The following is a 23,316-nucleotide window of genomic DNA, read 5'->3' on the forward strand; positions in this document are numbered from 1 at the left end:
GGGGCCGCTGCGCCTCCCCGCGGCCGGGCGGAGCCGCGCAAGGAAACGCGGGCGGGGCGCAAGGCTGGAATGGCCTGGGGACCCGTCCACACAGTCCACCGCGAGGCAGGGTCAGGCGCCAGGGAGTTTGGAGACCCGACAGAGCCAGCCCCACACCGTCCCGTTGCCTTGGGTCGGGATTGCTTTGCGTTGCACTCTACAGTAGCGCTCCCCGCTCTTGCTTACGGTGCACCAGACGCTTCGCAAACGTTCTCTTTTCTTTACAACCCCGCAAGGCAGTAGTCTCCTAGTTTTACAAATAAGCTAAACTAAGACAGGAAGAGTGTTTCTTGTACAAGATCTCAAATATTGCCAAGAGGTGGACGTGAGACTGGAACCGCTTCCTACTCTTTGGGCCACAGCGGCGGCCTGCCAAAGACTTTCTAACGCAACCGGCGCTGCCCAAGCGTCTGCACGCACGCCCCCTCCCTATCCCACCCTGCCCCATTCTGGATTCGCACATCAAGCAGCTAAAACGTTTAAGTAGTTGAAAAAAATGTATTTTCCAGCAATTGTAAATAGTGACGCAAGTAAAATATATCCAATTGAATCTAAACACTACAGTGATATGGTACCCTCCATCGTCCATCACACACATGCAAAAGCCCACAAAAAAGCTATTTAAAAAATCATAAGTTTACATCACTACTTTTCCTTCTTAAAATCATCTCTCCGCCATCCCCTCCCCGTCCCTGCCACAAAAAATTTCCTCTTCTTATAAGCACTATAGTCAAATTGGATTAGGACTGAACCAAAGGCCTCATTTTGATCTCATTGCATCTTTAAAGTCTCTATCTCCGAATACAGTCTCATTGTGAGTTACTGGTGTTAGATTTCAATATGTGAATTGGGAGTGACCGGGGCAGGGGCGAATGCAGCCCATAACAGGAGTCCAAAAGTTGTTTAGGAGTTGGAACAGCCAATGTTAGTTTCTTTGGCAGTGAAATTCCCTCAAAATATTAGCAAGTATATGATCTACTTGTTTTTGTTTAATTTCATGTGTCAGTGACCACACCCACATTTCTTCCCTAGAATTCTTAGACATGCTTTATTAAATCATATCTTCATTCTACTTTCCTCATAGAATTTTATCCCAGCTATCTTTTTCATGCTTGAAAGTCTTATTGATCATCCTGTCATACTGCTGAAAGAAGTATAGAAATGGAAATTTACATTTCCTGCTCACAGAATTTTTTTTCTGGATTGTTAAAATTACTAGTACTACACAATTGATCACAATAAAATATATCACAATGCTGATAATTATATTAAATATAAAAAAATAAAATTGTATTGAAAATTCATCTCCTTAAGACCTGGATGGGCTCCCCATGCGTCATCAGTTCCTGTATCCATAGATGAATGCTAACTTCTTGCTACAATGAAGTTTAACACTGAGTCTCTTCCATTTTTTTTTTAAGGCTGTAAGTGCTGAGAAATAAGTACATTAGAATGAAAAGTTTTGTTAAAAGTGTCCCTCAATTTTTGTCTAGTTGTATCTCAAGAATCATATAGTAATCTATCATCAAAAATGGTTTATAATCATGAACTGGTAATTCCATTACTCTTCTGAAATTTTATTAAAAGCAAAACCCCATAAGCCATTCTGATTTTAAAAAGGATTATCCAATACTTATCCAGTCTCTCAGTAACTGTACATAATTTCAAGTTTTTTTGTTTGATGGTTTGGAAATGTTTATACCCTGAGGCAATGCTAAGATTGAAGATGACTAAGAAGTATGGAATACAGTATATATGGAAGCTCAGTATCTGGAAATATCGTTAGAATGATCCATGCCTGCTTTAACTTGAAAAATGTTCAAGAGGGTGGTAAGCTAATTTCAAAGAGCTAACCTAAATAATTTTGGGAAATGGTATTTGACTGGAAACCATGAGACAATAGGAAAGATACATAAACTCTGTACCTTAGTTGGTAAATTTGTATCTCCCAGGGGTATGGGTTAATGATTTGGAAACTGCTTTACAAGTAGACTAGGATCGAACAGCTAAGCAGGTGGTGGATGGTGTAAGCCAGTTTTCTCATTGTCAGGGAGAGAAGTTATAGAAAAGCATGAGAAGAAGGCTAGAATGAACCTTGTAGTATTGGGTTAGTTGGAGACATCAGTATGGACCCATGCTTAATTTAATGTATGTACAGATGGAGAGATTCAGAAATAACTGTAGAGATGCGTGGATGGTTATACAATTATACCGTGTACACAGGTTAGTATACACACATATATTTCCTAGCTCTGCTGAGAGGGCCTAAAAGCAGTGACACCCCAGGAACAACAAGCACACCCAGCAACCAGATCTTGGTTTCTAAACCAGTGGGAACCTCGTTGAAATGGATGATTTTGGGGCTGGGGCAGAGAAGGTAAAGATGAGTCTGGACCATCTTGTAGTGCCACAAAGGAAGGAAGTGCTCCAAAAGAATAGGGGCATATCAAAGGGACACAGGAGGTGACCTGAAACAATTCCCAACAGCCAAAGCTAGAATGATTTAAGCAAGAAAACAAATAACTTATTATTAGCTGGAGTGTATGACTTGCTTATAGTGAACATAGCATGAACATGGAACATTACAAAGTTGATAGTGGAGAGCCTGGCAGACACTGCCTTCATCAAGTGATCAAGGTGAACGACACTGGGAAGAAGTCATGCTGATGCTGTGTACTCCCTGAAATGATGTGATGAGAAGAGCACTTCACCTTTGTGGTTTTCCCCAAAATCCGTAAGCTTAGTTCAATTGTGAGACAAACCCAAATTGAGCAGTAGTCTACAAAATACCTGAGAAGTACTCAAAAACATCAAGGTCCCGAAAAACAAGGAAAGATTTAGAGACTGCCAGAGACCACCGGAGATTAAAGCTATCCAAATGTAAATACAGTGTATATGTGAGGTGGGGTTCTATACCACAGGGTTTTATACATTAAGATTTAAAAACTGTTAAATATTTAAAAGATGTATATTTTCCAGATTTCAGCAAGTGCTTGTTAATGACCCTAAATGTATTTTCCCCCTTCTCTTCACTTTAGCACTGTTCCCTGTATCTGTCTGGCTCATGTCTCTGTGACAGTGTTGAGTGAAGCCTGTTTCTTCAGTGAAATATTCTCATCTCACTAAAGTGCACACTATTAGATGAGGTTAACACACACGACAGGACACAGCACATGTGTGCCATGCGTCCCCCTATTTATTCCACATCACTCTCTAGTTTCTGATATTTACCATTTCTGCTCCTCACCTCTGGCCTCTTCCTTCCTCATCTACAGGACTGCCATCTTCTGACAAGATCTGCAGACCACCCCATGCTTCCCAGGGCTGACCCTCCAACCCAGGCTCTTTTGTGCATCCTATGAGGGACTGTATTTAAGGACAGCTGGTGAAGACCATTGGAATGATCTTCAAACTACTCAGAATCAGGTCATATTGAAAAACTGCACACATTACCATATCAAAATTAAATATATTTAATTCTCAAGCCTTTAGGAAGTGTAAAAAGAGTCACATAATAATAAACACAAATCATAATGTGAATAACATACGGGCTGCTGTAATGGTCTATAGTCAGCATCCCTCTGAGGTAGGCATTATTATCTTCATTTTATGGTTAAGGAAATTGGGGCTCGAAGAGATTAAGTAATTTCCCACAATCACACAAGTAGGTAGTGGCAGGCTATCATCCCATTTCTGTTCTATGGGACTGCAAAGCCCAATGCTCACACTCATTCCACTACACCTTCTCTCTCGAATTCAAAAACTTACAGGAGTTCTAGACTTTTCAAACTCATGATACCAATCAAGAACAATTTTAAGTATTAAGAGTTTCCTCCGCTTCATTCTGTTTCCAAAGGAAAATATACATTGCATGAACTCATGATCATCTCAACATGAACTCCTGAGTGAAGCCTCTCCTCAGTGTGACTCAGGAACACTCCCTCAGGCATTATCCGTCGCACAGGCCTTGCCATCCAGCTCGCTTCTTCAGCTCTGACACCCAGTCGGGGTTGTCATCTTCCTCCTCAAAGTCCCTGTGAAAAAACAATTTGGACCATAAACCTCTACATTAGGGGCACAGTATCTGTTGGTGAGTTCAAAGCAAAACACCACCATAACAATACTTAAGCTTTTGAAAAATGAGTTCCATAAGGCAACTGAAGGGAAAAAATTGTCAGTTCTTCCAAAAGATCACTTCTTTGACTGTTTCTAACACTTTTAAAAATGTAAAACCTAACATATTAAAAAATAACAAGTTCAAGCTGAAAGGCTATAGGTGTAAGGCTCAATCAGGAATTTTATAATCATATTGTAAGGTATTACCCATCCCAGACAAAAGATCAGGATATAAATACCCATTTATGATGGCCGGGCATGGTTGCTCACACCTGTAATCCCAGCACTTTGGGAGGCTGAGGTCGGGGGAGATTGAGACTCTAACACGGTGAAACCCTGTCTCTAGTAAAAACACAAAAAATTAGCCAGGCGTGGTGGCAGGCGCCTGTAGTCCCGGCTACTCGGGAGGTTGAGGCAGGAGAATGGCGTGAACCCAGGAGGTGGAGCTTGCAGTGAGCTGAGATCCCACCACTGCACTCCAGCCTGGGAGACAGAGCGAGACTCTGTCTAAAAAAAAAAAAAATTCCATTTATGATGAAAAGTAATTTAAGAGGTCCCTACCAAACCTGAAATTATCATGGTCTAATTTAAATCACACACAAACACACACAAACACACATACACTCCACCCCCAGCTAAAGCTTTCTACGCATATCACAACGTACGTGTCCTCCTCATCTAGCCCAGGCTCAAGTCGCTCTGGATCCAAAATGACAGAATCGTGACCTCCGTCGACACTGTCCGATGCTTCTGTTTCTTCAGACAGGGGGCCTTTCAAGAACGCTTCTGAACCTTCAGGAGATATTAACAGAAAATATACCAATTTAAACAGTATTTACTTATTTCATGCAGTTTGACTAAAATCTTCCATAAGCTTGCTGACTGAGGACAATGTCATGTTCCATTACTCTTGTGTAGTGTCTCCCCACATTACCCAACCCCAACATGATTGTGGGCATAAAACAGGCCCCGGAAGCAGAAGCACTAGGACGTGGACTAAATTTATAAACGGAACTTTCTTTATTCTTTTTTTTGAGTCAGGGTATCACTCTGTCACCCAGGCTACAGTGCAGTGGCATGATCATGGCTCAATGCAGCCTCGAACTCCCAGGCTCAAGAGCTCCTCCTACCTCAGACTCCCAAGTTGCTGGGACTAGAGGCGTCCAGAACCATGCCTGGCTAATTTTTTTAGTAGAGGCAAGGTCTCGCTATGTTGCCCAGGCTTGTCTTGAACTCCTGAGCTCAAGCAATCCTCCTGCTTCAAGCCTCCCAGAGTGCTGGGTTACAAGCATGAGCCACCACACCCAGCCTATAAACAGGATTTTCTTTAACAGAAAAAAAAAACTCAGAAAATTACCATAAAACCCTCCCAATATAAGAATGTATATTAAGGCATTAAAAGTTACCTTTGAAAGTTGGGTTATAGTAATTTATTTTTTCCTTTGAACTTTCTCCTCCCAAGTTTTCACAATGAGGAGGAAGAAAAGTTGGAAACTGAAGGAAGACCATATGCATGCTTAAAAATTTTTTCCAGGTGTAATTACTTTTAGATTTCTCACAAACAGCATGAAAATCTACCCTAAAAACATGGGCCGAATCTTCTAAAAGGCATTTCAAAATAGAACTATGACATAGTTTTTAAACAGGGACTTTCCTAAAATGACAAAGACTTCATCACTGGACCAGACAGAAAATCCTGGACCTAAAATTGCAAAATTGAAATTCATAACCATTAACCTTCCTTAACATTTTCCTCCCATGCATTAGCATCTCCTTAGGGCTTCCATGACCTTTTGTGCACAGTTCTATCTGAATGCATATATCACAGGGCACTACAATTCCTTATCAGTGTGCTGACCTCCCATGTAATGAACTCCTTCATCCTTAGGGCAGGAACTGTGTTTTATTCTTTTTTTCATCTTAACCTATGTTAGGCATTCAATAAATACTGACCAAATAAACAAATACAACTAAATCGTTGCGATAAATATAGTCAGACTTGCCATACCATTACCTGCTCTACTTGGTATAATTTATCTTAGATCTTAACCTAGCAAGGTGGCTTAGTAATTAAATTATCATAATTATAATACACATACACACATACATATCTAATACAGACCACTGGCCTAGATTTCTAAGGATGGTATTATAAAAAATTATTTTACACAATGTTAGTAAAGATGTCTGTAAAAAAATTTAAAAATCAAATCCTAATTGTTCATCCTTTTTGAGCTCTATTCAATGTAACAGAGTTCAGGTATACAGCAAAAGAAATCTTGGAGTTGTTGCTAAAGCAATGGCATATTTGCATGATAAAAATGGGCTCCTCTTCAAAGAAAGTAGTAGCAGGATTATGAAAATAAGCAAACAAATGAGCAAACAGAAGTAATCTAGCTCCATGAAAAATTTTAATTGTAGCTTAAGACTGGCTAGAAAAGATGAAAAAACACCTAAAAATACAATGCTATGAATTATTTTACAACTTTGAAATCAAAGCGTTTCTGGGAGGAGGGAAACCCTTTGAATTGAGTTTTGGAAGATGAGAACATTTCTGTGGATGGATACTGGTGATGGCTGCACAACAATGTGGCATACTTAGTACCACTGAACTGTACACTTCAAAAGGGTTCAAATGTAAATTTTATGTTATATATATTTACCACAATTTTCAAAAAGTCAAAGGGTTTCCAAGGTCACATACAGACATGAATTACCTGGTCTATATATCGTGTATGTTTGAAAGGCCGAGCTGAGATCAGCATTCTTAAGGAAGTTCAACAAAGTGTCAGGGGTCTCTTTGAGCCACTGCTTACGAGCAGTATTTTTGCTGTATTTTATTACAGAACCACCTAGTTGGAAAAAGACAAAAATTAGTGCCGAATAAAAAAAAGATTTTTCAGCAGGTACTTTCCAGATCATATTTTCAAGCAAAGTTATTATATTTGACTGTTAACTAAAATCTACTTCATTCACCTGTATGAGTAATGCCCTGATGTGTGACGCCAAATACCCTTCACAGACATTAAAAGCCTCTAGTGCACTAAGTATTAGAAAAAGTTCTCTAGTAAAATAATAGTATTCAATCTGACTACTAACCTCTATCATCCTCTGCTGTTAAACTGGAGGTGAGTATGGATGCCTTTTCCAAAGCTGTAAGAGCTGTATTGGGTACATTTTTCTCCCACTGTCGTCTGTGAAGATTTGGTGAACTGGCTTTCCTCAGATGGACTGACTCATTACCTGATTTTAAAACGTAAAAAAGGAATGCCAAGCATGTTATTTTATGTATCCATCTCTGTCCACACACAGACTATCTAACAACAATATGGAAGTGTTTCTTTTCTCTTTCAAACTCAGATCTATGTTTGAAAGATCAATGTTCTTTCAAATCTAAGTAGCAAAGGAAATTAAAAAAAAAAAATCCAACATGAAAAGTTACAAATGAATCATTACAGTGACTGAGTTAAAAAAAAAAAATATGTAGGCCGGGTGCGGTGGCTCACACTGGTAATGCCAGCACTCTGGGAGGCCAAGGCAGGTGGATCATGAGGTCAGGAGATCGAGACCATCCTGGCTAACACGGTGAAACCCTGTCTCTACTGAAAACATACACACAAAAAATTAGCTACTTGGGAGGCTGAGGCAGGAGAATGGCGTGAACCCGGGAGGCAGAGCTTGCAGGGAGTGGAGATTGGGCCACTGTACTCCAGTCTGGGCAACAGAGCGAGACTCCATCTCAAAAAAAATAAAAAAATAAAAAAATAAATGATATGTATATACTTACATGTTATACATTGTGCAAGAATGAAGCCCTGGGAGGACTTACATACACACAGTATGCTATGCTTTTTAAGGTGGATAGCACAATAAATACCACTCTTTCTAATGGCTCTTACTGATAAATGCTATTCTCTCTTTTGTTGTAGGTAAATAAAATATTTCTAAAACATTAAATAAGTTACTAGATAAGCAAACAAATATCAGCTTGTACTCTTGTTTACGATACCTGAGACCTAGTAACATAAAAATTGGTATTCCCTCTGTACTCCCCAACTCCTTGTCTAAGAAATGATTAGAATTTGAATAACTCACCTTTTTCTTCTCTGTTTACTCTTCTCGATGCACTTTCATTTTCATTAATGCTTTCCAAATCAGTATGGCTACCCTTTCTATCTTGTCCTTCCTCTTGCTTTAAAAGAGATTAACAATACAGATTAAATAATGCTTGAATTGCTACGAAAAAGGTAAACAATATGCAAAGTCAGCCATTTTAATTTCAAATAAAAATTAATGGATTAAAAAACATGTATAATCATAGAACCCCAAAGACATGTATATTAATAGCCATCTATATCTATATGTATTTAATAACATATATGTATATTAACAACCATAAACCTACATACATGTATATATTAATAGACGTGTGCATTAATAGCCATTCATATCAATTATTATAAATACGAAGAGGATATATTAAAATGACAGATATTTGAAAGGTCTTTACTAAGGAAAAGAGTAATGAAAAATTTCAATATGGTTTGCTGTACTGGGCTTTACAAACTGTAATATCAAAATGAGACATTTTATAAAGTTGCCATATAGAATCAAAATGTTCCCACTTAATTCAGTATCTTTCCAAATTATCTAAGCCCTTGATTTATTTCACGAAATATAGTAATACACTATCTAGTTTACTAAATCTGCATATATTTTGAGAAGGAGTACATATTGAATGCCTAAACAGTCCCAGGCAAAGAAGTTCTCAATTCTTTATTGAATGAATAAATAAACAGTAGGCTTGGGTGGCATGGTGGGTTTTCTTATTTCTAAGCAGTGGTTCTGAAACTTCTCTTCCCACACATGTAGGGAACATAAAAATCTGTCACTTAACAGTGGTGGCTCACTTACAGCAGCGATTTCAAAGCCTCCTACACTCAAGAATGACATCAGAATCTTGGAGGAGTAGCGGTGAGGGGCAGCTGTGAAAAGCCCCCCAGGGGATTCCAGTCTTTCCTTCCCATTGAGGATCACTGCTTTCTGTGTCTGCAGTGGCCTCCCACGTTCCTCTGGGTGCTATTCAACTCTGCCTTCATTGCCATTGTCCTTTGCTGGCCTGCACACAAGTTTTCCTACCTCAAGTCCCTCATTCCCTGACTGACTTTTTGGCCTTTTCTCCATTTTCTTCACGTGTTGCACCCTTTTCATTTTGCGAACACATATTGCTGTGTCCACTACAGGTGGTATCAAACTATAGCGTATGGGCACAGATCATCTGCAAAGGGCACAAGGAAACATTTTAGGGGATGGAAATTCTTTTCTTTTTGAGACAGAGTCTTGCTGAGTTGCCCAGGCTGGAGTGCAGAAGTGTGATCATAGTTCACTGCGCCTCAACTTCCCAGGCTCAGGCAATCCTCCTGCCTCAGCTTCCCAGTAGCTGGGACTACAGGCATGTGTCACCATGCCCACCTAAAATTTTTAATTTTTTGTAGAGATGGGGTTTCACTGTGTTGCCCAGGTTGGACTCAAACTCCTGGCCTCAATCAATGCTCCTGCCTCCGCCTCCCAGAGTGTTGGTATTACAGGCGTAAGCCACTCTGCCCTGCCTGGAAGTTCTATAAGATGACTGTGGCAGGGGTTATATGGATGTTTAAATACCATCACCAAAATTTATCAAATTGTGCACAAAAATGGGTAAATTTTGTGGCATGTAAATTATATCTCAAAAAGTTGGAAAAAAAACAGACATTACAATGAAAAGAAAAAAAAAGTATAGAGGTCTGTATTCCATTTGTAGCAACATAATGACGGGATATAGTTATTTATTTAGAACTTATGGTTCATTCAAAAAATTTACAAGTTTAATTACTAGTGCATTGCATGAAGAGAGCAATTTGTTGTCAGTACAACATCTTTTCCTTTTTGAATTGGAAGGTTAGGCCAGGCGAAGTGGCTCACACCTGTAAATTCCAGCACTTTGGGAGGCCAAGGTGAGAGGATCACTTAAGCCCAAGAGTTCAACACCAGCCTGGGCAACACAGTGAGACCTCATTCCTATAAAAAAATTAAAAAATTATCCAGGCATGGTGGCATGCACCTGTAGTTCCAGCTACTCAAGAGGCTGAGGTGGGAGGATCCCTTGAGCCCAAGAGGTCAGTTTGCAGTGAGTGGTGTTGATGCCACTGCCCTCCAGCCTGCGCAACAGAGAGAGAGAGAGAGAGAGAGAAGGAGAGAAGGAGAAAAAGAAAGGTTAACTGAAATACTGAAGAAAAAAATCAATAGTATACGATTTGCGAAGGGGGGTGTGACAATACTGAAACATGGATCCGTTGTTAATATCCACAGCTTTAGAGAAGCTTCAGTGTAAAAGAATGTCACAGTTGCCTAGGGCTAGACAGGATGAACAGGACCCCGAATGCCGGCCTGAAAATTGATTCTTGGGATAACAAGGAGGCACTACAAGGCATTGAACAGAAAAATGTTAAGATCTAAATAGTAATCTAAATGTTATTCAGCACAGCAATAAAAAGGAATGAAGTTTTGACACACAGAAGAACTTAAAAACATTATGTAAGTGAAAGAAGTCAGACATAAAAGGACAAATATTGTATGATTCCCCTCATATGAAATACTTAGAATAGGCAAATTCATACAAAGATTTGAGCAGCTACCAGGGGCTACCAGATTTGAGATTAGAGGCTGCCAGGGGCTGCAGTGGTGGAAGTGGGAGTTATTGTTTAACAGGTACAGAGTTTCTGTTTGGGATGATAAAAAGTTTTGGAAATAGATAGTAGTGAGAGTTGCACAATATTATGAATGTAATTAACACCACTGAATTGTACACTTAGAATTGGCTAAAATGGCACATTTTATGTTATGCATATTGTACCACCATAAAAAAACAAAAAGCAGGCCATATGTGGTGGCTCACACCTGTAATCCTAGCACTTTGGGAAGCCAAGGCAGGCAGATCACATGAGGTCAGGAGTTCACGACCAGCCTGGCCAACACAGCAAAACCCCACCTCTACTAAAAAGACAAAAACTTAGCTGGGCATGGTGGCTCATGCCTGTGTTCCTAGCTAACCAGGAGGCTGAGGCATGAGAATCGCTTGAACCCAGGAGGCAGAGGTTGCAGTGAGCCATGATTGTGCCACTGCACTCCAGTCTGGGTGGCAGAGGGAGATTCTGTTTCAAAATAAACAAACAAACAAACCAAAAAGCAGCCATGCCCAATGGCTCACACCTATAATCCCAGCACTTTGAGAGACTGAGGTGGGAGGATCACTTGAGCCCAGGAGTTCGAAGATGCAGTGAACCATGTTCACGCCACTGCACTCCAGTTTGGATGCCAAAGTGACACTCTACCTAAAAAAAAAAAAAGCCAGCATAACACAAGATTTTCATGACTGAAAGCAAGACGAAATTCTTTCACATCTGTATTGAAACCACTGTCATCAATAATAAAAAATGGAGGCCGGGCGCGGTGGCTCACGCCTGTAATCCCAGCACTCTGGGAGGCTGAGGCAGCTACTCCGGAGGCTGAGGCAGGAGAATGGTGTGAACCCGGGAGGCGGGGCTTGCAGTGAGCCAAGATCGTGCCACTGCACTCCAGCCTGGGAGACAGAGTGAGACTCCGACTCAAAAAATAATAACAAATGGAAAAGTAAACAATAAATGGTGACCCAAAGTGGTTCAGCTGACAGTGCAGATGAACAGCTACCAGTTCTTTCACATACCAAAAGATGGAGGAAGAAGTACTTAACTGGAGGGACCAGGTCACAGTCTTCCAAATATCTTACAGCACTGAAGGGTACCCAGTATCCAGGAGGTAGATATTTCATAAATGTAATTTTTTTTTTTTGACATGGAGTTTCACTCTTGTTGCCCAGGCTGGAGTGCAATGGCGCAATCTCAGCTCACTGCAACCTCCGTCTCCAGGTTCACTTGATTCTCCTGCCTCAACCTCCCGAGTAGCTGGGATTACAAGTGCATGCCAACATGCCTGGCTAATTTTTGTATTTTTAGTAGAGACGGGGTTTCACCATGTTGGCCAGGCAGGTCTGCAACTCCTGACCTCAGGTGATCCACCTGCTTCAGCCTCGCAAAGAGCTGGGATTACCGGCGTGAGCCACCATGCCCAGCCTCATAAATGTAATTTTAAAGCACTTACCACTGTGCTTGCTTCATTTCCCAAAGTTATCCTGATTCTGCTGCGGTTTGCTTTTAAAAGAGAGAGAGAAGGTAGAAAGATAAAACACATAAAGGATCATCCTATTAAGTTCCTAATATGATCTGCATACAGCTGGAGAAGCGAGTGAGATTATTAAAGTCAAAGAACCAAAGCTCTCTGATATCCTGAATGGGAATAACAAGCTTTAATCACCTAATAATACATCTCAGTTGTTGAAAGAGGTTATTTCCACTGTTTCATTCCTAAAGTTAAAATCTAAAAGTTAAAAGACATCTCTACTCACTTATGCCAACCCATTTAAGCAATAAGAGGTAACATACTCTGCATACTTAAGGTCATTATCCCCTTTGGTGCATGCTAGCTAGTGGAGTCCGTGCTTTTCCTGTCAGCCATCACAGCTGGTGGAATAGGTATCCCTAAGAAGAAGTGAGCCGTTTATTAACTCAGAAGAGACCAGCAGGAGGAGTCAGGAGAGAACTCTGGCAATTGATCCCTTTGGTAGGAATGGCTATGCCTCATTTTTCTCTGTAGAGCCCTGTGGTTCATGTCCGTTATTCACTCAACATTTTAAAAAAATTGCTATTGAACATGGATGATGATACACTGAGAATACAAGAGTGAGCAAGTCAGATGCGATCCCTACCCTGTTCCATTTCATTGTTCTGGTCTGTCTACAGATTAAACTGGAGATGCCATCAGACATATGGTCCCAGTTTGGTGGCATTTCTCTAACTACTTTATTCCTCTTTAGAAACTGTAATGCTACACTTTTTCGGCCAGGTACAGTGGCTTATCCCTGTAATCCCAGCACTTTGGGAGGCCAAGGCAGGTGGATCACCTGAGGTCAGGAGTTTGAGACCAGTCTGGTCAACATGGTGAAACCCTGTCTCTACCAAAAAAAAAAAAAAAATTAGCCAGGTATGGTGGCACACGCCTGTAGTCCCAGCCACTCTGGAGGCTAAGGCATGAGAATTGCTTGAGCCCGGGAGGCAGGGGTTGCAATGAGTCAAGATCGTACCACTGCACTCCAGCCTGGGAGACAGAGTGAGACTCTGTCTCAAAAATAAAATAAAGTTAATTTAAAAAAACCTACACTTTTCCAAACTACCTTGAAATTTTTCTTAGTCTCTTTTTTTCTTGCCCAGCATTTTAAAACTAATTTCCCACTACTTTGGGATATGAACAAAAACCACAGAATAACACCTATGCTAAAGCAAACTGGTAAAACAAAGGTAATTGGCTATCTCTTAACTAATGGAGAAAAGGTTGAGTTGTAAGACTGAAGGGTTTGCATCCTTCCAAAAACAACATTTAAAAGTTAAGTTTAAGAAAACAATACACTTCTCAAAATGTTTCTTTTGTAGTATCTGCATATAACATTATGATAAAGAGCACCAGGCAATGGAGGTTTTGCAACATGTCCCAGCAGTGGGTGATCTCCCACACTTCTAATTCTTCTCCTGTATTCTGTTCATAGCTACTAGCTCTGTTGGATTTCTTCAGAAGGAAATCACTGATGAGAAAGTAAAAGGAATAAAAATAGCTTTGAAAAAAATTCAGAGATGACAACTTCTAAAGAGACAATAAATTAAATTTGATATTTTCTCAGGATAGACTACAGATGTATGAAAATTTCATGCAGCTATTATGTGGATGATTCACAACTTTGGAAAAGCCTCTGGTTTTTGTTTTTAATGAGGATATTTTATTGTTTAAGAGCAGTTTTAGGCCAGGCACAGTGGCTCAGGCCTGTAATCCCAGCACTTTGGGAGGCCGAGGTGGGTGGATCACCTGAACTCCTGAGGTCAGGAGTTCAAGACCAGTCTGACCAACATGGTGAAACCCCATCTCTGCTAAATTCAAACAATTAGCCAGGCATGGTGGCACATGCCTGTAATCCTAGCTACTTGGGAGGCTGAGGCAAGAGAATCGCTTGAACCTGGGAGGCAGAGGTTGCAGTGAGCCAAGATTGTGCCATTGCACTCCAGCCTGGGCAAGAAGAGTAAAGCTCCATTTCAAAAAAAACCAAGCAGTTTTAGGTTCACTATAAAACTGAGTGGTGAGTACAGAGAGTCCCATATACCACCTGTCCCCCCCCACACAGTACCTCCCCAATACCAACATGCTGCACCTTTACAGTCAATGAGCCTACTCTGACACATCACTACCACCCAGCACCCAGAGTCCACAGTTTACATTAGAAAAGCTTCTCTTCTAACCTAGAAGAAATGGATAAATTCCTGGACACATACACTCTACCAAGACTAAACCAGGAAGAAGTTGAATCCCTGATGATACCAATAGTAGGCTCTGAAATTGAGGCAATAATTAATAGCCTACCAACCAAAAAAAGTCCAGGACCAGATGGATTCACAGCTGAATTCTACCAGAGGTACAAGGAGGAGCTGGTACCATTCCTTCTGAAACTATTCCAATCAATAGAAAAAGAGGGAATCCTCCCTACTCATTTTATGAGGCCAACATCATCCTGATACCAAAGCCTGGCAGAGACACAACAAAAAAAGAGAATTTTAGACCAATATCCCTGATGAACACCTTTGCAAAAATCCTCAGTAAAATACTGGCAAACCGAATCCAGCACCACATCAAAAAGCTTGTCCACCATGATCAAGTGGGCTTCATCCCTGGGATGCAAGGCTGGTTCAACATATGCAAATATAAACAGAACCAAAGACAAAAACCACATGATTATCTCAATAGATGCAGAAAAGGCCTTTGACAAAATTCAACAGCCCTTCATGCTAAAAACTCTCAATAAATTTGGTATTGATGGAACGTATCTCAAAATAATAAGAGCTATTTATGACAAACCCACAGCCAATATCACACTGAATGGGCAAAAACTGGAAGCATTCCCCTTAAAAATAGCCACAAGACAGGGATGCCCTCTCTCACCACTCCTATTCAACATAGTGTTGGAAGTTCTGGCCAGGACAATCAGGCAAGAGAAAGAAATACAGGGTATTCAATTAGTAAAAGAAGAAGTCAGATTGTCCCTGTTTGCAGATGACATGACTGGATATTTAGAAAACCCCATCGTCTCAGCCCAAAATCTCCTCAAGCTGATAAGAAACTTCAGCAAAGTCTCAGGATACAAAATCAACGTGCAAAAATCACAAGCATTCTTATACACCAGTAACAGACAAACAGAGCCAAATCATGAATGAACTCCCATTCACAATTGCTTCAAAGGGAATAAAATACCTAGGAATCCAACTTACAAGGGATGTGAAGGACCTCTTCAAGGAGAACTACAAACCACTGTGCAATGAAATAAAAGAGGATACAAACAAATGGAAGAACATTCCATGCTCATGGATAGGAAGAATCAATATTGTGAAAATGGCCATACTGCCCAAGGTAATTTACAGATTCAATGCCATCCCCATTAAGCTACCAATGACTTTCGTCACAGAATTGGAAAAAACTACTTTAAAGTTCATATGGAACCAAAAAAGAGCCTGCACTGCCAAGACAATCCTAAATCAAAAGAACAAAGCTGGAGGCATTACGCTACCTGACTTCAAACTATACAACAAGGCTACAGTAACCAAAACAGCATGGTACTGGTACCAAAACAGAGATATAAACCAGTGGAACAGAACAGAGCCCTCAGAAATAATACCACACATCTACAACCATCTGATCTTTGACAAATCTGACAGAAACAAGAAATGGGGAAAGGATTCTCTATTTAATAAATGGTGCTGGGATAATTGGCTAGCCATAAGTAGAAAGCTGACACTGGATCCCTTCCTTACTCCTTATACAAAAATTAATTCAAGATGGATTAGTGACTTAAATGTTAGATCTAAAACCATAAAAACCCTAGAAGAAAATCTAGGCAATATCATTCAGGACATAGGCATGGGCAAAGACTTCATGTCTAAAACACCAAAAGCAATGGCAACAAAAGCCAAAATTGACAAATGGGATCTAATTAAACTAAAGAGCTTTTGCACAGCAAAAGAAACTACCATCAGAGTGAACAGGCAACCTACAGAATGGGAGAAAATTTTTGCAATCTACTCATCTGACAAAGGGCTAATATCCAGAACATACAAAGAACTCAATCAGATTTACAAGAAAAAAACAAACGACCCCATCAAAAAGTGGGCAAAGGATATGAACAGATACTTCTCAAAAGAAGACATTTATGCTGGCAACAGACACATGAAAAAATGCTCATCATCACTAGCCATCAGAGAAATGCAAATCAAAACCACAATGAGATACCATCTCACACCAGTTAGAATGGCAATCATTAAAAAATCAGGAAACAACAGGTGCTGGAGAGGATGTGGAGAAATAGGAACACTTTTACACTGTTGGTGGGACTGTAAACTAGTTCAACCATTGTGGAAAACAGTATGGCAATTCCTCAAGGATCTAAAACTAGAAATACCATTTGACCCAGCCATCCCATTACTGGGGATATACCCAAAGGATTATAAGTCATGCTGCTGTAAAGGATTATAGTCATACTATTCACAATAGCAAAGACTTGGAATCAACCCAAATGTCCATCAGTGACAGATTGGATTAAGAAAATGTGGCACATCTACACCATGGAATACTATGCAGCCATAAAAAAGGATGAATTAGTGTCCTTTGTAGGGACATGGATGCAGCTGGAAATCATCATTCTCAGCAAACTATCGCAAGAACAGAAAACCAAACACTGCATGTTCTCACTCATAGGTGGGAACTGAACAATGAGATCACTTGGACACAGGAAGGGGAACATCACACACCGGGGCCTGTTGCGGGGTTGGGGGAGGGGGAAGCATTAGGAGATATATCTAATGTAAATGACGAGTTAATGGGTGCAGCACACCAACATGTCACATGTATGCATATGTAACAAACCTGCACGTTTTGCACACGTACCCTAGAACATAAAGTATAATAACAATAATAATAATATATATATATAAAAAAGAAAAGCTTCTCTTTTCAAAAAGTCTGTTTACATGATGGTTCTTCAGAAACTTGGGATACATTTTCCTACAAGATTAGTGCCATATTTTCCTGGACAGATTGTCAGGTCAGCCCACAGAAGAAGCCTTCTACCTGACCTACACAACAAGCCAGAGAAAATATGGTACTAATAATGACGGCATCATCTTTCCGTCATTAAAATATCCAAAACTAGGCTTTTTAAAACCCCAATTGTTTCAGGGATCAAAAAAGACAGTACTCAGTACAGAATTACATCTAAAATAACAAAAAGAAAATGTTCATTTGAGGAGTATCTCTGATAATCATCTCTAATAACCTAAAAATTATGTATTTCTTTTCTGTTATAGTATATTTTTAAAAGAGCACTTAACAAAATATACTCTGTCCAAAATTCTTACTTTTTTTTCTTGGTGTATTATGCTTCAAATTTTTTATTTCTTCTAATACCTCCTCACCATATTCCATGATGATCTGAAATTTAAAGTTGAGAATTTAAAGATGTGAAAACATATTTTTCTATAGATACTGCTGTGATATCATTTCATCATCAGCATTTTCAGCACAATAATATTTCAAGTTGAAAAACAAAAGTGCCACTTAAAAAAGTACATATACGCCGGGCATGGTGGCTCACACCTGTAATCCCAGCACTTTGGGAAGCCGAGGCGGGCAGATTGCTTGAGGTCAGGAGTTCGAGACCAGTCTGGCTAACATGGTGAAACCCTGTCTCTACTAATACAAAAAAATTAGCCGGACATGGTGGTGTGTGCCTGTAATCCCAGCTACTTGGGAGGCTGAGGCAGGGGAATTGCTTGAACCAGGGTGGTGGACGTTGCAGTGAGCTAAGATCATACCACTGCACTCCGGCCTGGGCGACAGGGCGAGACTCCATCTCAAAAAAAAAAGTACATATAATTTAGATAGACAAATGCAGACATTTATATATGTCTAAAAAAGGTCTGGAAGGATATACAAACTGTGATTATACTTGGGCAATAGCACTGTTGGGGGGAAAAGAGGAAGGAAAGGAGGTTTTAATTTTTTATTTTTAATATACTTCTGTACCATTTGGATTTTGATGAGCACATGTAATGTGTAATGTTAAAAGATAACAAACCATTTTACCATACACTTGAAAACTGTTCACAGCCAATCCAACACAGATCATACCTCGGGGGGTAGGCACTTGTGGACAAGCCGAGCTATGATGCCTTGAGAGAGAAGCGTTGTAGCCGAAGGGCGATGTGAGGGATTCCTTTTAAACATCTGCTTGACTAGGAACTGAAGTTCGTAGGAGTAATGAGATGGCAGAGGACTGATGGACCCTTGACACACTTTGAGGATAAGATTTTTCCAACTATTTGCCTGAAACTGAAAAGAAAAATTGAACTTTACAAGCAGATACAGGGGAAGAAATGGAAGTAAGAAACTACCAGTTATGTAGACTATTTTAATTTTATAAACATATCTGCTATCTGGTCATTTTTCTTTCTAGAGGTGCCCTTAAGACACCATTATATAATCTTAAGGTGGTTTAGGAGAAAGTCAAGCATGAATGGTAAAAACCTTTGCCATCTAGAAAAAGTATTTCCATCAATGCCTGCTTTGTCTACCTTATTAGTCCTAATGATTTTGCAGATATACATTATAAGTATATATTGAAAATCAAAGTAATATATACATATGGCTTTTTAAAACATCAAATGATACTAAAAGGTTTATAATGAGTGTAATATCCCTTTGCTCCGCCCCTCCCCAGAAACTGCCAGGCCTGCTCCACAGCAACATGCACTTTAGACTTTTCTAATTTCTACAGGTGGTTTTTTGGCTTGAGTGCAACAGTGCAATCACAGCTCACTGCATCCTTGACCTCCCGGGCTCAAGTGCTCCTCCCACCTCAGCCTCCCAAATAGCTAGGACTATAGGCATATGCCACCATGCCCAGCTAATTTTTTAATTTTTTTTTTTTTAGAGGCAGGGTCTTGCTATGTTGTCCAGGCTAGTCTTGAACTCCTGGGCTCAAACGATCCTCCCACTTTGGCTTCCCAAAGTGCTGAGATTACATGCATGAGCCATAGCACCTGGCCAGACTTTTCCAATTTTAAACTTCTACTGCAAAATCCTTTTTAACCATTCCCATCATTAAAGCAGCTATTAAAATTTGACGAGTAACACTGTGGGATATACAACGACAGACTGGAGTAGAATTTTTAAAGTTTTCAATGTATAATAAATACATCAGAACTAACATTAGATGTCAGCCTTGGAAATGCTTGTGAAAGAATGTGTTAGCATTCTACCTTGAAAGTGTATTGCCCTAATACCTACGTGATGGGTTGATAGGTGCAGCAAATCACCAATGGCACACGTTTACCTATGTAATAAAGTTGCATACTCTGAACATGTACCCCAGAACTTAAAATAAATATTAAAAAATATTTTATTAATTCGCTGCTAGTTACATTTGAAAATGTTTTCTGCTGATCTGTATATTATGTTTTTATTTATGGTATCTTTAAAATTTAGTATAGTCAAATTTATTCATCATTTTTCCTTAATAGTTTCTGCTTGTTGAATCTTGCTTAAGAAATGTTTCTACACCTCAAGGCTATGTTAGATGTTAATTACAGTTTGGCATATATGGAAGCTTTTTGTACTATCTTTGTAATTTTTCTGTAAATCTAAAACTGTTTTAAAATTTAAAAGAAGTTTATTTTCAAAAAAGTATATTGTCCTGTGAATAAAAAATGCAAGTGAATATATGAAAAAGAAAAATCAACACGTAACAAAGTACAAATGCTGATAATGAGAAATACTGCTGAATCTGCTTTGCCTCCGGCTTTTTAGCCATTACACTAACTATCTGCATTTCCTAAAGGTTTGAGAACAACTTTTGTCTTCGAGCAGACAAGGGATGACAGATCTTGTGCCAAATATTCTGGGCACTATAGTCCTTAATACTCATTCTTGCTAGAAAAAAGAAGAATGTGTACATGTAAGTTATGAAAAAAGATACAATCAGGAAGTAAAGAATTAAAAGATGTTGGAATTTTAAAAATAATTTTATTGGCCGGGCGCGGTGGCTCAAGCCTGTAATCCCAGCACTTTGGGAGGCCGAGACGGGCGGATCACGAGGTCAGGAGATCTAGACCATCCTGGCTAACACGGTGAAACCCCGTCTCTACTAAAAAATACAAAAAACTAGCTGGGCGAGGTGGCGGGCGCCTGTAGTCCCAGCTACTCGGGAGGCTGAGGCAGGAGAATGGCGTAAACCCGGGAGGCGGAGCTTGCAGTGAGCCGAGATCGCGCCACTGCACTCCAGCCTGGGTGACAGAGCCAGACTCCGTCTAAAAAAAAAAAAAAAAAAAAAAAAATTTATTTGTAGACTATGGTGGTTCTCAACTTGGGCTGTACATTGTAATCACCTGTTTTAAAAACAGTAATGCCCAGGACATTTTCAGAGATTTTATTTCAATCACTGTGCTGTGGGCCTAGGCATCAGCATTTTAAAGGTTCCGCAAGTTGTTCTAACTGTGTAGCTATCATTATAAACCACTTATATTCAAAGATAACCTCTCATTAATACCAGGTGTCTTCAGTTTGAGTTACTTTCATCTGGTAGTGATGACGATTGTTTCTCAACCATTCACCCTCTTCTGAGCTCTATGTGCCCTCAAGTACATCTGCAAAAAAGTCAACTTTCAATCTGTGCCCAAAGAACAGAATTTATTTCTATGCAAAGCTAAGAACTAATAGGAATTAGCCCTGCAGTTGTTGTTCTATGTAATAAACTATGGCTGAACAAGCGGGACAAGTTGTTTAACCTTTTTTTGGTTCATATTTTTAAAAATATCTTGAAAAAACATATAATAGGGCAAAGTCTATGTTTTCATGATATGTCAGTTAGAGAGGAAACTCATATGATAAGTGAAATCTAACTGCAAAAAGCTGTGAGGAAAAAAATGATGCAGCCACTCTTGCAAAGTTTGGTGCTTCCTCAAAAAGCTAAATACAATTCCCATATGAGCCGGCAGTTCCACTGCTAGATACAGACCTCAAAATTTGGAATCAGGGACTCTAACAGATACCTGTACACCATTGTTCATAACAGCATTATTTACAACAGCCAAAAGACAGAAACAACTCAAGTGTCCCTCAACAGATGAATGGATAAACATGTCTATACACTCAATGGAATACTATTCAGCCATAAAAAGGAATGGAATCCTGATAGATGTTACAATATGAATAAACCTTGAAAACACTCTGCTAGTGAAATAAACCAGACACAAAAAGGCAAATGTTGTATAATTCCAGTTGTATGAAATATCTAGAATATGCAAATTCAAGAGGCAGAAATTAGACTAGGGGGGCTGGGGAAAGGGAAGAAATGGGGAGTAACTGTTTAATGGGTACAGAATTTCTGGTTGGGGTAATGACAAAAGTTTTACAAAGAGATAGCAGTGGCTGGGCATAGTGGCTCACACCTGTAATCCCAGCACTTTGGGAGGCCGAGGCGAGTGGATCACCTGAGGTCAGGAGTTTGAGACCAGCCTGGTCAACATGGGGAAAATACAAAAAAATACAAAAATGTCTCTAGTAAAAACACACACACACACAATTAGCTGGGCATGGTGGTATGCACCTGTACTCCCAGCTACTTGGGAGGCTGAGGCAGGAGAATCACTTGAACCCAGGAGGTGGAGGCTGCAGTGAGCTGAGATCGTGCCACTGCACTCCAGACTGGGTAACAGGGCAAGACTCCGTCTCTAAAACAAAACAAAACAAAACCAAACCCCCAAAGAGATAGTAGTGATGGTTGCACAATATTGTGAATGTAATTAATGACAATGAAATGTATACTTAAAAATGGATAAAATGGCAAATTTTATATTTATCAAAATAAAAAATTAAGAATAGCAAAAAGAAAGAAAACAGGAAAAGAGAAAGAAAAAGAGAGAGAGAAAGGTTATATATTGCACAGCAAAACTAAATAATGGAAATTTCCTATTAGTATATGCTACAAAACTAACTCAGGGCAGATGACTGCACTGGAAACATATACAAACTTTTATAATGACTTCATCCTAGGGAAGCAAACTGCCAACTAGAATCTGTCACATTATTAGGACTCAGCTAGATATGACAAGCTGCCTTTTCCATTTTACATGCCATACTTACTGGATGCCTAAGGGTACAGAGTTCATACAGAATGCATCCCAAGGACCAGATGTCACTGAAAGCATAAAGAAGCAATGTAATCACAAGTGGGTTATGTATTTTCTAGTACAAAAAATAATTTCTTACCTTTAATAAGAAAAGATATCACAAGTAATTCCCAGGTATTAAAACATATAATTTTGGTCTAACACCTAGATACTTCCTAAGAGTAATGTTCACAATAAAACTCTCTGCTCTTCAATCCCCACCCCTTCAAATCAGGGTGGTTAAAATATCACTTCAGTAGCATTTGGGAATTCAGTAGCAAGAGGGAATATTTGCAGACTCAGCTGATCACAGCTGGAAGAAGGACTCTGGAAGGCATCCAGTGCAGCTTCTGTTCCCACCACCCTGGACACAGCACCCAGCCTTTGATCACATCTCCTGCTGAGTAGCTCTCTACTTTCCACACAGTCTGCTGGATGGCTCTAAGGGATAGGATTCTTCCTTTCCTTTTTTTTTTTTGAGACGGAGTCTTGCTCTGTCGCCCTGGCTGGAGTGCAGTGGCCCAATCTCGGTTCACTGCAAGTTCTGCCTCCTGGGTTCACGCCACTCTCCTGCCTCAGTCTCCCAAGTAGCTGGGACTACAGGCACCCGCAACCACGCCTGGCTAATTTTTTTTTTTCTGTATTCTTTTTAGTAGAGACGGGGTTTCACTGTGTTAGCCACGATGGTCTCAATCTCCTGACCTCGTGATCTGCTGGCCTCAGCCTCCCAAAGTGCTGGGATTACAGGCATGAGCCACTGTGCCCGGCCACCGTT

At 39.9% G+C, this 23,316-nt stretch overlaps 1 protein-coding gene across 23 annotated transcripts in view; it reads right to left on the minus strand.

Annotated features, from left to right (window-relative positions):
* Window positions 1–3,496: 3,496 nt before the first annotated feature.
* NEK3 (NIMA related kinase 3) overlaps window positions 3,497–23,316 on the minus strand; it is a 59,377-nt gene continuing 39,557 nt past the window's right edge. For 10 of the 23 annotated variants that reach the window (XM_074022097.1, XM_074022095.1, XM_015438990.4 and 7 more), the window contains 9 exons: window positions 22,516–22,570; window positions 18,505–18,705; window positions 17,733–17,805; window positions 12,331–12,380; window positions 8,251–8,347; window positions 7,255–7,398; window positions 6,873–7,007; window positions 4,821–4,947; window positions 3,497–4,073 (listed from right to left, as the gene is read on the minus strand). In XM_074022097.1, the coding sequence (XP_073878198.1) occupies window positions 3,989–4,073; window positions 4,821–4,947; window positions 6,873–7,007; window positions 7,255–7,398; window positions 8,251–8,347; window positions 12,331–12,380; window positions 17,733–17,805; window positions 18,505–18,705; window positions 22,516–22,570 (967 nt within the window). In that variant the 3' untranslated portion in view covers window positions 3,497–3,988. Of the gene's footprint in view, window positions 4,074–4,820; window positions 4,948–6,872; window positions 7,008–7,254; window positions 7,399–8,250; window positions 8,348–11,403; window positions 11,526–12,330; window positions 12,381–17,732; window positions 17,806–18,504; window positions 18,706–20,920; window positions 21,018–22,515; window positions 22,571–23,316 lie in introns of those variants that run through there. The other 13 variants (XR_012426992.1, XR_012426991.1, XR_012426993.1 and 10 more) reach the window with 6 other exon arrangements.

This window comes from Macaca fascicularis, chromosome 17 (genome assembly GCF_037993035.2).
Source record: "Macaca fascicularis isolate 582-1 chromosome 17, T2T-MFA8v1.1".
Lineage (NCBI taxonomy): Eukaryota > Metazoa > Chordata > Mammalia > Primates > Cercopithecidae > Macaca > Macaca fascicularis.